This window comes from Electrophorus electricus, chromosome 21 (assembly GCF_013358815.1).
Source record: "Electrophorus electricus isolate fEleEle1 chromosome 21, fEleEle1.pri, whole genome shotgun sequence".
Lineage (NCBI taxonomy): Eukaryota > Metazoa > Chordata > Actinopteri > Gymnotiformes > Gymnotidae > Electrophorus > Electrophorus electricus.
Window position 1 is genome coordinate 12,443,836 of NC_049555.1, and position 13,200 is coordinate 12,457,035.

Genomic DNA, 13,200 nt, shown 5'->3' on the forward strand with positions numbered 1-13,200 from the left:
TTTACCCACTGTAGTGATAGAGATTAACTTGTGTAGTTGGGAGGTCGCAGGACAGCGTGTGTGAGATGTTCTTTCTTCAGTGCAGTCCGCACGTAGCTGGCAGGCTGCGCGGTCCGGCTGCGGCCCACCTGCCGTGGGACTGAGACAAAAGGGCAGTCACACTTTGGCGAGGGCGGATGGAAGGATGAAAGGATGGAGGGATGAGTTGGGAGGGAGAAGTGGAGAGACAGAGAGAGAGAGAGAGAGAGACACAGAGAGTGAGAGTATGACTATTTCTGTGGCATGCTGCCAAACCCTGGGAGAAAACAGTGCTGTGACACACGCAGCCACCACCAGAGCGTAACCCCCCAGACCCAGTCCCAGTCAAGCAGAGAGGAACGCAGAGAAAGGTCCCTTTCTCCTGCGCGCAACAGGCTGACAGGACTGAGTAAAGTCACGGCACACCACTACAGGAACGGGACGGTATTAGCGTTGAGCAGAGAGTACCAGGCCTAGTGGATGACGTGGAAATGGGGGAGTAGAGAGAATGAGAGCCAGTGAATATGAATAGCTTGATGTAGTGCAGCACTGGGTTGTTTATAAGAGTACCGCAGTGGAGTAAACTCTCCTGGAGGGACTGGTGCTTGTGCTGTACTGGGAGGAGCAGAACAGATGAGGCTGGCGGAGAAGTTTTTCTCTGCTTTCTCCATTGGTGCACCCGAGTAGGGTGAGCGGCATGTCTCTGGGTGGATTGCGTGCGGCATGTGTGTCCCCGGGCCCTGAGTAACACTACTGAAAGCACTGCGTGTGTGTGCAAGATGAGATAGGCCAGCGTCAGTGATAGGGTGCTACGCGTCTCGTCCTCAGGACAATCCCATCGGAGACTGGGACGGCATCATCGAGGGGAAGCTGCTGTGTAATTTCGCCAGCCTCGAGTACACCCGTCTCGTCCCCATCTGCGACGTCATGCCAGGTGAGAACTTGGCATTTGGCTGGGCTGTGTGTGTTGGGAGGAGTATGGGCTCAAGTCAGGTTCTCACGTTCTTTTATAAGAGTGGGTCTTTCAGAGCTTAAATGGTGTGCATCCGTTTCCTTTTCCTGGTTTCAGGTTACTTTGAGTAAGTTTTGGCCCACGCTTATTGTAGTGTGTTTGTGTGGGTGAATGTGTTCAATTGTGGCTTGGGGGTGGGGGGGTGGGGGGATGAGCAGTTTACTCTTCATTCTGTTCAAACATGTATTTTCTGGCATTTTTTTAAAGTCACATGAGTTGTACCTAAAGTCTACTAGGATCATCCAGAGCAATGATATATGTTACATACATGCGTATGTGAGACTGTGTGTGTGTGTGTGTGTGTGTGTGTGTGTGTGTGTGTGAGAGAGAGATTTACTGAAAAGAGGCGTGTGTGTGTGTGTGTGTGCTGACAGGCTGCAACAGAAGTGCTTTTGTTTAAAAGCTTGTTTTTCAAAGAGGAGTGTGTGGAGGTTCTAGCTTCAACTGTACCCTTGATCTGCTAATTGATTTGCCTGTGTGTAAATATGCCTGCATGCGTGCATGTTTTCCAAGTGAGGTAAAATTTCCTAGGCATTTCAGTGTCAATGCAATGCAATGAAGAGCTCCTTTACACTGTCAATGTTCTGAGGCTTCTGGGATATGTAGGCCTGCATGTGAATGTACTCAGGCTACTGAGATGTGTAGGTCTGCAGAATGCAACCTCTGACTGTGCATACGGAGGCCTTTTATCATTAGTTGAGGTGTGATTTCAGGAACCTCCAGAAATGCCAGTTTAGTGATATCCCAGCTCACAGCATGACTCTGTATGGAATTACATGGTTGCTTGGTTCAGGGAATCGACAGATTGTTTGTTTGCTAATGAATAAAAGATGCACCATAATTCCTCTTCATTGTTTATTTAAAGCCAGTTCACCTATTTAGGGTTGTAGGTCTTTGCCATGTAAATGACAATATCACTGCTGTTCAATCCTGGAGACTGGCCTGATTTAGACTCTGTAATTAGGCGTTTAAAAAAAAAAAGAAGAAGCAATATTTGTAAAACCGACCTTGAGTTTGAGACAGGCTCTATATAAATGCAACTAATAATAATAATAATAATAATAATAATAACAAAATGTATGTGAGCGTCTGGTTCTCAGTTCTGCGTGTGTGCATGCGTGTATGCATGCGTGTGTGTGTGCCTTTTACAGAGTACTCCATGCAGGACCCCAGGACAGCCCGAGGGAGCAGTGAGAAGAGCAAACCAAAGAGCAAAGGTAGAGTCGCCTGATCCCTCCCCCCTGCTGGGGGGTCATCTCCACCACCAGTACCCCTGCCTAGGCTGCACAGCTGTGCACTTTAGCTAAACCTAGATGTCTTGTTAATTTTAACTTACTGAAGAGTTTGGAAGTGAATAGAAGTAAATTTGTAAATAGTTTGGATGATTACAGGAGCATCTTTCTGTGTTTCTGAACATCCTTCTTTAAAAAAGTACAGTTTACTTCTGGAGGCTAGATTTCAACTCAAATCTATTATTTACTGTAAACAGTGGAAATATCTTATTTCAAGTACTCTACCGTTATCTACAGACCAAAACTAGTGCATCTACAGCAAATTATAGACCAAAACTAGTGCATCTACAGCAAATTATAGACCAAAACTAGTGCATCTACAGCAAATTACAGACCAAAACTAGTGCATCTACAGCAAACTACAGCAAAGCTTGTTAGTACAAAAAATTGCATATAGTAGGGACTAGTTTATTATACATATAGTAGTGACTAGTTTGTCATATAGTAGTAACTAGTTTGTCATATAGTAGCGAGTAGTTTGTCATATAGTAGCGAGTAGTTTGTCATATAGTAGTGAGTAGTTTTATGCGTTTTTCCCCAGTGCCGTCAGTGTCGTTAGATACATGCTAATTAAAGGGACATATCATATGAACAACACTAATGGACATAATAGAATGAGAGCTAGCATAACATCATTCCTCATAGTGAAATCAGTGAGCATGACCTCAGTCTTCCAAGAAGTGGTTTCACCAGGTTGAACTAATATTTGAAACTTATTCTTTTGAACATGAATTCTGATGAGCTTGCGCTACAGTGATGTAGCCAAAGCAAGCCTGTGACACCAACGCTGACTCTTACGACTCTTCGATTAAAGATCATCTGATAAATTGATTTGACTACAGAAAGTTCCTGGCAATGTCGAGTTTAAATGCCCTCGGGGGGGAGGGGATCTTGGGAGGGGGGGTATGTTTACTATTTTGTTAACGGCTTGCTGATGCTTCTTTTTCTCCTGAACAAGCATGAGCTGATGTTATGATGAGCTACCTGTGCTCAGCATGTCTCTAAAGAGCCCCCCCCCCCTCTCTCTCTCTCTTTCTCTCTCTTTCTCTCTCTCTCATATCTAGACACACACATTCAGGCATACATACACTTTCACATTCAGGATATCGAGACATGTTGTGGTTGGCAATTCAGTTTAGTTTAGACACACACGTGCGTGCACACACACTCACGCAGACACACACACTCGCACACACGCACATCCGCACACACGCACATCCGCACACCCTTACCGTCTGTTTTGAATGTGTTATTTAGGGTTAGGTCTGCAGGCTGCCAGCAGAAGCAAGTCTGAGTTTTATTATACGCTAAATGGCAGCTCTGTTGATCCCCCAGTCCAGTCCAAATCCAAAAGCACGTGGTACATAGATGAAGGTAAATGACAAGCGTGACATACACGATGACTGATCTGGGCCAACATTGAAGATCGACTCACCAGGATCTTATCAGCAAGAGGCTAATTAGACAAGTCAGATAAATCGTAATGAATGTATTGATATAAATACATATAAATTTAACACACTTTATTACTTGAACATTTAGCATAGCATGTGAGAGTTCTGAATTCATCTGCTGGTGGAACTTGCTGCTAAGATTTTCTGACCACATGTGTCTGATGCGTGTCTGATATGGACCAGAGTGCATGTTTATGTTGTTTCACAAGCAGAAGGCTTTTATGAGTTATCACTTTTAATTACTCCTTGTTGCTATATTCAGTAGATTATTTGTACATGAATTCTGTACTGTTAACATGAGCATTGGAAATCATTTTTGCAGATAAAAGCAAACCAGAACCACAGGAAAAACCCACTGGCATTCAGGTTTCAATCAGCTATCAGGTTTTCTAGCACTGAACTTCTATAATTCAGTTCCTGCATTTCATGAGCAACACAGGGACTGAATCCTGTGCTCAGAAAAGCCTTTTGCAAGTAATGGTTGTTTCCACCATTTGTATGTCTGGGTGTCTGTGTCTGTATTTCTGTCTGTCTCTGTCTGTGTCCCTGTGTCTGTATTTGTCTGTCTCTGTGTGTCTGTGTGTGTTTCTATTTGTGTGTCTCTGTTTGTGTGTCTGTCTGCCTCTGCCTCTGTTTCTGTGTGTCTGTGTGTTTCTGTCTGTTTGTCTCTGTCTCTGTGTCTGGGTGTCTCTGTTTGTGTCTGAGAGTGAGTGAGCAGGTATACTTGTCATCATTCTCTTTCCCCACTGTACCAATCATCTGCATGTATTTAAAAACCTACAGGGCCACTGTGGTGAAGAGTTATCGTTGGTCCAGAATGGTGTGGGTGCTGTTGTGGTGGTACGCTGGTGTCTGTGGATTCCCACCTTCCTTCCTCATCTGTGCTGTGCTGGTGTGCTTTCTGCACTGTCTGTCATACTGCAGCTGTACCAGCCTTGGTGAAGACGGCTGAGCAACTTTCCGATGTGGAAAAGCGCTTTCAGTACAGTGGCTTTGCTTGCACCTTTTAGTCTCATGACATGGGCGAGTTTATCAAAAGTCATTTTGCTGTTGTTTCTGAGATTCCTCAAATCTGATTTTGGGTGATTTGTTTCAAGAAGTTTATTCAGTGCCGAAGCTAAAATAGCATTGAATATTTAAAAATAAATAAATAATCAGACCCCTGTACTTTCTGACTGCTGTTCCACATTGATGCATCACTCACCTTTTGCAGATTATAGTGCAATTGCTGATCCTATTTGCTCTCTCTCTCCTGCCAGTTGGCGAAGACCCGGCCAAGTCCCTGACGGACATGCCTCCTGACTTCAAACAGGCCTCGCCTCCTCCTCGAGCCCCTCCCACCTCCACTTCGCTGTCCAGCGACAACAAGTTCCACTCGCTGCCCTTCAGTCTCACTCGCAAGAGTGGGCCCAATGGGAGCATGAATCATGGACCCCTCTCCCTCTCCGTCCAATCGGTGATGGGAGAGCAGCAGGAGGTCCCGCCCCCTGTGACCGCTCCCTCCCCAAGGCCAGCGTCACCCCCCAAGGGTCAGCCAGGCTTAGAGGTTGGCTCACTGGTGGAGGTCAAGGAGAATCCACCTCTCTGCGGGGTGATACGCTGGGTGGGGCTGCCGCCTGGTTTACTGGAGCCTCTTGCAGGGCTGGAGCTGGTGAGTGTGTGTGTGCATGTGTGTGGGGGCGGACGTGTGTGTGTGTGTGTGTGTGTGTGTGTGTGTGCTGTCTTGTTTTTTATTTCTCAAACAGAAAATTACAGTTACAGCACATCCAGCGATCGCGGTAACACATAACAGTGCTTATACCTTCTGTTCAAGGTCAGATTATGAAGTTGTGTTTAGTATCCTGTCCTCTGTCTGTATGTCCCTTGTACAGGAAGAGGAGTGTGTTGGATGCACTGATGGAACATTTAAAGGCATGCGCTACTTTACGTGTCCTCCAAAAAAAGCTCTGTTTGTCAAACTGAAGTGCTGTCGTCCTGATTCACGCTTCCCGTCCCTACACCACTCACCCAACCCCATCGAACGCTGCAATTCTATAGGTAACATACACGCGCACACACACACAAATGCACCTGGGCACACACACCTTCCATCGCTTCAAGAAAACATAGCACCACGGCTTTATGCACACCGCTATGTGTGTGTGTGTATATATATTTAATGTTTAGATATGACAAATAGCACTAGTCACTTGTAGAATCCTAACTTTTCTGCTGTTTAATTTTGGTATGTGATGAGTGTCTGTTCATCTGTGTGTGTCTGTGGGTGCACGTTTCTGTGCACGTGTGTGTTTTTTCGTGCACATGTCTGTGTGCATTGTAGCGTTTGGAGGTTACCTGAGCGAGGTGGTTAATGAGAACACGCCCCCTCGTACGGAGAGCGATGGGCTGGAGGTCATGGTGGGGAAGAAGAAAGGCATTCAGGGCCACTACAACTCCTGCTACCTGGACTCCACACTCTTCTGGTATGTACCTGTTACCCCCTCCCCGTCTCTCTCTCTCTCTCTCTCTCTCTCTCTCTCTCTCTCTCTCTGCATTGTAGCACTCTGAAAGCAGTAGGCTCCCTAGCTGTGCTAACACTGTACTTGATCTCAGTGGTATGAGTGTCTGTTGCCGGTTCCCCTTTTGAAGTCTCCTAGTCTTTACAGGAAGAGTCCGGCGAGCTTTCCCGTGCCTGGCTGCGTGACGGCCGTGACCTCTCCTTGTAGCACCTGAGGCCTAATCAGTCTCTCCTCTCTGTTGTTTGTCTTGTCTTTTCAGTCTTTTCTCTTTCAGCTCTGTGTTGGACACAGTGTTACTGAGACCGAAGTCTAAGACTGATGTAGAATACTACTTAGAGACCCAGGAGCTGCTGCGAACAGAGATAGTCAACCCACTGCGCATGTGAGACTTACACAACACACACACACACACACACACACACACACACACACACACACATATGCATGCATGCCTGAATATACATTTCAACATTCCTATTGCTTCTGCATTAGTTCACAGTCAGCAGACTTGATTCAGATTCTCATTGGTTGTTGGTTTGACTGTGTGTGTGTGTGTGTGTGTGTGTGTGTGTGTGTGTGTGTGTGTGTGTGTGTGTGCACATGTGTGCCAGCCATGGTTACGTGTGTGCCACTAAGATCATGAAGCTGCGGAGAATTCTAGAAAAGGTGGAAGCAGCTTCAGGCTTCACGTCTGAAGAGAAAGGTGAGGAGCGCTGGTCACCTGACCTTTTGACCTCTTCACCTGTCAGCTGGGGTTGGGAGCATATATTACTGCTATATTACTGGAACATAAAATGTAAAAGTCAGATCACCCCCCCCTTATTAGTGTCATTTAAACCCACCATACACCCGTCACCATCTAAAGATCACTGCTATCCCTATCTAATCACCAGAGCTCTTCAAGTGTAACAGTTTCTGGAGCCTGAGCATTGTGTGTTACCACCTGTAACAAAGATGTAACAAAGTCTTTAGGAATCTGGCCAGTCTTCTATGTTGGTGGTAGAACTTTCCTCTGATGGGTTAAAATCTATAGTCTGCCTCTTACCAGTGATCCAGAGAACAGGCACAGTTCCATAGGGATACAGGACAGCTGGGTCGCACACCGCAGACAGGCGTTGGTTATTTGTAGCCATATGTTTGAAAGAGTCTTTTGATTTCCTCTCTGTGCAGATCCTGAAGAATTCCTCAACATTCTGTTTCACCACATTCTGAGGGTGGACCCCCTGCTCAAACTACGGTGGGTAACGGGATGATCCAGTCATGTAGAACCTCATAATGTAGAACTACATGGAGGTAGTGATTCATTTCAAAAGAACTAAATCCTAAAACAAAAGAACTCCACGATATAGTCTGCAAAGGCACCTTTTCTTCATGTGTGTATTACATATATTTTATATGGTGGATTGTGTATTATTGCTTTGATTCCTTCAGGAAGCTGATTGACATAGTGGACACGTGTCCGTGTGTGTGTCTGACATCTGTTTCTGTGTATTTGATGTCTGTTTTGACAGCTCGGCTGGCCAGAAGGTCCAAGACTGTTACTTCTATCAGATCTTTATGGATAAAAAAGACAAAGTGTTGGTGCCTACCAGCCAACAACTACTGGAATGGTCCTTCATCAACAGTGACCTTAAATTCGCTGAGGTGAAAACAAAAACAAACAAACACACACATGTACACACAGCACTGTTTAGAGAATCACCATGAATGTATGAGTGCCAGAAGGTCACGCTCTGTGAGTGTGTTTGTGTGTGTGTGTGTGTGTGTGTGTGTGTGTGTGTGTGTGATATGGTGCAGGCTCCCTCCTGTCTCATCATCCAGATGCCTCGCTTTGGGAAAGACTTTAAGATGTTCAATAAGATTTTCCCCTCTCTGGAGCTGGACATCACGGATGTGTTGGATGACAGTGAGTCTTTCACGCGTTGCACTGCTGCTTTGCTGGTCCTCTCGCCGCACACTTATTAAAAGACCATAAATGGGTGATAAAATTGATTATGGCTTGGGGTGTTATTGGTGTACCATATACAGTTACTGTTCTGTAAATATTTGTCCTTGCTGGTGTTTATTTATTTGTTCATAGTTTAGCTTTATAGCATTATATAAACCATGATGACTAATTTAATTTTCTTGCAGCAAAAACCCCCATTGTGTCACTTTAATAACATAAAAGCCTATTCTATAGGAGTTTAGTTGATTTTTAAAAACGAAAAGGTTTATTTTTGTGTGCATCGATTGAATATAGAAGAGGTAATGCACAACTAAGTCTTCTGAAGAGGGTGCGTGTGTGTGCGCGCGTGCACCTGTGCGCGTGTATGTGTGTGTGTGTGTGTGTGTGTGTGCGTGTGCGTGTGCACTTTCAGCACCCAGAGAGTGTCGTATCTGTGGGGGTTTAGCACTTTATGAGTGTAAAGAGTGCTATGAGGATGCTGACATCACAGCTGGGAAGATTAAGCAGTTCTGTGAAAAGTGCAATACACAGGTAAAACACACGCTTCCCTGCGCGCGCGCGCGCACACACACACGTACACGCGCGCACGTACACACGTTCACGTGCACACACACATATACACACACACACACACACACACACACACAGGTAAAACACGCATACACCCACACACACACTCCCCTATAGCCAAAATCTCTCAACACCCACCCACCCATACTACTAGTCATACTACTATAGCAAATGTTAACAAACCATTTTATACGGTCTTTAATACCTCTAATAACCACTAGGTGGAGACTTCTCTATAGCCTTTGCCAGTAATGACTACAATAGTTCTGTTTGAACACTTCTGCTCTTCTCTGCATGTCTGTTCTCTATATTTAGATAGCTTTTAAGAGAATAAAGCATTGAATTTACTGTGTTTTTCTCTGAATGTTACAGAACAGAGAACTGTAAAAAAAAAAAAAAAAAAAAAAAAAAAAAGATGAAAAGAACAGCCATAGGATCTGCAGCAGCACTAAATCAGAAAATGTTCTGCTGTTTCTTATTTTCATTGTTGCAGCGAACATACGAGTCTGAATGGCAGTATGACTGTTCCTTGTTCATTATGTCTCCTGTGAGTGGCTCTTGTATATTTAATTTATGAACCTACGTGTGTGTGTGTGTGTGTGTGTGTGTGTGTGTGTGTCTGCATGTCCAGGTGCACCTGCACCCACGGCGTAAGACCCATCGGTACGGTAAGCTATCAGTGCCTAAGGAGCTCCAGGAGGGCGTTTGGCGGCAGGGTTCCTTCCCCCACCAGCAGATGGAGCTGTTCGCTGTGCTGTGCATCGAGACCAGCCACTACGTCGCCTTCGTCAAATACGGAGCTGCGGACTCTGCCTGGCTCTTCTTCGACAGCATGGCCGACCGAGACGGTACGCACATTTCTGTGGCCGCAGGCCTGGAATGTTCTGGACTCCAGTGGACATGTAAACTGGAGCAGGCCTGATGAACCCCAGCTGCTCGGGCTTTCAAGTGCAGCGTTCGTGTGCTTTTAAAAGTGTGACTAGGATTGTGGAAACCTGATCATTTGTTATAATCTCTCTCTCTTGCTCTCTCTCTATCTATCTATCTATCTATCTATCTATCTATCTATCTATCTATCTATCTATCTATCTATCTATCTATCTATCTATCTATCTATCTATCTATCTATCTATCTATCTATCTATCTATATATATATATATATATATATATATATATATGAGAGATAATATTAAAGAATTAGATTAATATTCTAATTTTATACAATTACAAACATTCTAAGCATATTCCTTTAAAAATACACTTTATATATACACTGGCAGTTGTGACTGAGGCTGAAACTGAATTTTCTTTCTCTCTCTCTCTGTGTGTGTGTGTGTGAGAGAGCAGGTGGGCAGAATGGTTTTAACATCCCCCAGGTGTCTCCGTGCCCTGAGGTGGGGGCATACTTGAAAATGAGCCCAGAAGAACTGCATGCCCTGGACCCCAAAAACATCCAGGGCTACGCCCGACGACTGCTCTGTGATGCTTATATGTGCATGTACCAGAGCCCCACCATGAGCCTCTACAAATGAGAGAGAGAGAGGGAGGGAGGAGAAAAAGGAAGTTGGGAAGGGGAGATGAATAGATGAGATGAGAAGATGTGAATATTAAAGGAGAGGGGGTGATGGAGGGATGAAAGTAGACAAGTTTGGGGTCTAAACGGACAAGGAGCATCTGAAAACTAGAGAGCATGGGAAGGGAGAAGGCCACTGCAGAAAGACCCGCTCTCTCGAGATGTGCCGAACCAACATTCCCTAACTTGTCATGTCATGTCGTTATGCCTGATTCACCCTGTGTATAGTCAAAGACTGCAAGTGAGGCATAGGGAGGAAGCAAGCTGATTTGCACTGTGTGTGTGTGTGTGTGTGTGTGTGTGTTTTCATGTTCATGTAAAGTGAGAGAACTGTCCTTTCTTTTCCTTGTTTCCAGTCTCTGAACTGACACCAACCCAGAACTGAGTTGACTATTTTTCCCCACTACAGTACAGCGGGGAAGACCTGCTTAAAACCTCATCTGTTACAGAACTGAAACAGGTGGTCTGTGGTCCTGTGCAGTCCAATGCGCATTCTTCTTGCTGTGCAGGACAGGAGCCAGGACCTCAGCACCCCGGGGCATGTGTCTCCCTCCCTCCGAAACACCGTTCCAAGGACCTGTGCTGAGGCCAGAGTAGGAGTAAATGTCCCTCTCATTGCATCCTTGGCGACCCCTTCCATGATTCGTCATGTCCACCGCTCATTTGCCGAGTGCAGTTCAAATACATCGTGTCTCCTGCTCTTGGTATTTTTGCTGTGGTGTCCTTGTCCTGCATGTCAACCTGCAGCACAGTAGCTTGAAAGCTAAAGAATAAAAAGAAAACATTTCTCTTGACTTCAATGTCAGCGCTGAGAAGTGGAACTGTTACGCTGTCATAAAGCACAAGTATTTTTCAACAGTTTGGTAACAGTTTGTGATTATTTTCCCCCCCTGCCAACACATATTTGCTTTACCTGCTTCTGGTATTGATATGTATGCATATAATGTGCTCTAAATCCATACTTACTATAATACCAGCTAAATTATTGCTCCATAAGTATGTCTGCATATGAGAGAGTGGTGGTGTATGCCAGAGTATGTTTGAAGCAGAACCAAACCTGGTACTTGGGTTCCCATTTCCATCATAGTGTGGTGTTTATTTGACCAAATTGACAAGTTGTGAAGAGCCTACCAAAATCACAAACAACCTGCATCATAAATGCACAGTACTATGGTTCAGGACATCCATGTCTTGCAGTATGGCAGAATTATTTTTATTTTGTTTGTCGAGAACTGGCTCACACGAAAACCTTCCCTCTCGTGCTTGTGCTCTGGAAGAGACAGGGTTCTTAATGCAAACGTTTGTGTAAATCCCTCAGCGCATAACATCCCACACTTGCATGATTTCCTGGAAGCAGTTGTTCGGAGATCAACAAGAACCTTGTGCATTAACCACAGAGCTATTGGGCGTGAACTGCAGCACCAGAGGACTGCTGGTGTAGGACCCTTGAAGGACGGGTCGTACCGAGCAAATGTTAGGGGACTCGGCGTCATATCCACTGTGACACAAAGGCTGCACAGTGCTCAGGTCATTAATGAGTGTCATTTCTGAGTCATATCAATTTTAGCTACTTTTTAATGTGTTGCGTAAACCTGGCCATTGCGGATTCACTGTGGGGTTGGTCTGTTTGTATCCTGCTATGAGTCACTGGTATCTTAACAATGACTGTCCTGTGTTGAACGTCATGTGTCAGGTGAGAGGTCACATGTTTTGTGTGTTTGTTCGAGCTTTGATCTGGGCTCAACGTTGAACTTTCATGGCTGCTTGTCTCGCCCTGGCTCACTCATAATAAATACAATGTCATACCAAATAAAAACCTCATCTTCGGCCAACCCTCCTGGTTTAGTGCTTCAAAACAGATGTTTGTTTAAATTGGTTTTATCTCATTTCCAGGGTTGAATGTTACATGAGTGTCAGCGAAACAGTTCAGGTGGTTGTGATCATGTAGCACCTCGTTGACACTGTTGACGCGTGCTTCTGTAATGGCTTTGCTCGTCTGGGTCCAGGTGAAGATAATGCACTGCACGGCCTGGTTAAGGAGCCTTTGTGTTGTACAGCGAGAATGGGCCAGGACTGGTGTCACTGTTTGAACTGAACCCTGGGCCATTTTCTTGTATGTGCTGTTCTCGTAAATGTTAACTAAATTAAAACCTCATTTTGAAAAGAATGTTTCTGTGAATTATTTTGGCTGTGTTCTGGATAAATATGTGTGCATGTGTGTGTTCTGTTGACACGTGTGTCACTTTATGAAGCTGTCCTTTTTCTTTTTTTCTCCTGTGTCCACTGCTGCCTGTGTGTGTTTGTGTGTTTGTTTCAGTTCAGGTCTTTCTCAGGTTCTCTCACATTAAAATGGCATGCCAGTCATGGCTGGATGATGGTTTCATCACAGTCGCTAGACACCTGGTTTTTTGTGTGTAGGTACTCCAGTGTATGTTCCATACATCTAGTTCTTAGCACCACCCCCCCCCCCCCCCCCCCCCCCCCCCCCCCCCCCGCAGTGTGCATGTGTGTAGACACACGCGTAAACACAAACACGCTTCCCCTATTAAATGTCGCTGGTACTCATGCTCATCCTTCGTTGCTGACTGTACGAGTGTCATGAGAGTGTGTGAGAAGAGCAGCTGGCACACAATGCCCTCTTGTAGCTTTATGCCACAGCATATGCCCGTCGTGCGATGTGCTAATTTAGCCCCACATTGGTACCTATGCCAACAGATGGAGCTCTGCATTGTCATTCTCACCCCCAATCTCGGGCCACGGGGCGGGAGTGCAGCGGGGACATGACATAAAAACAAGGCATATGGAGCGCTCTCTCTCTCTCTCTCTCTCTCTCC

At 45.3% G+C, this 13,200-nt stretch overlaps 1 protein-coding gene across 4 annotated transcripts in view; it reads left to right on the forward strand.

Annotated features, from left to right (window-relative positions):
- Positions 1-12,530, forward strand: part of cylda (cylindromatosis (turban tumor syndrome), a) — a 19,925-nt gene extending 7,395 nt beyond the window's left edge. For 3 of the 4 annotated variants that reach the window (XM_035520776.1, XM_035520777.1, XM_027022812.2), the window contains 14 exons: positions 847-952; positions 2,182-2,247; positions 3,580-3,696; positions 5,036-5,427; positions 5,648-5,813; positions 6,097-6,238; positions 6,534-6,656; positions 6,886-6,977; positions 7,445-7,511; positions 7,786-7,918; positions 8,072-8,180; positions 8,635-8,753; positions 9,424-9,640; positions 10,141-12,530. In XM_035520776.1, coding sequence (XP_035376669.1) covers positions 847-952; positions 2,182-2,247; positions 3,580-3,696; positions 5,036-5,427; positions 5,648-5,813; positions 6,097-6,238; positions 6,534-6,656; positions 6,886-6,977; positions 7,445-7,511; positions 7,786-7,918; positions 8,072-8,180; positions 8,635-8,753; positions 9,424-9,640; positions 10,141-10,325 — 2,034 coding nt within the window. In that variant the 3' untranslated portion in view covers positions 10,326-12,530. The remainder of the gene's footprint in view (positions 1-846; positions 953-2,181; positions 2,248-3,579; positions 3,697-5,035; positions 5,428-5,647; positions 5,814-6,096; positions 6,239-6,533; positions 6,657-6,885; positions 6,978-7,444; positions 7,512-7,785; positions 7,919-8,071; positions 8,181-8,634; positions 8,754-9,423; positions 9,641-10,140) is intronic. The other variant, XM_027022815.2, reaches the window with a different exon arrangement.
- Positions 12,531-13,200: the final 670 nt, after the last annotated feature.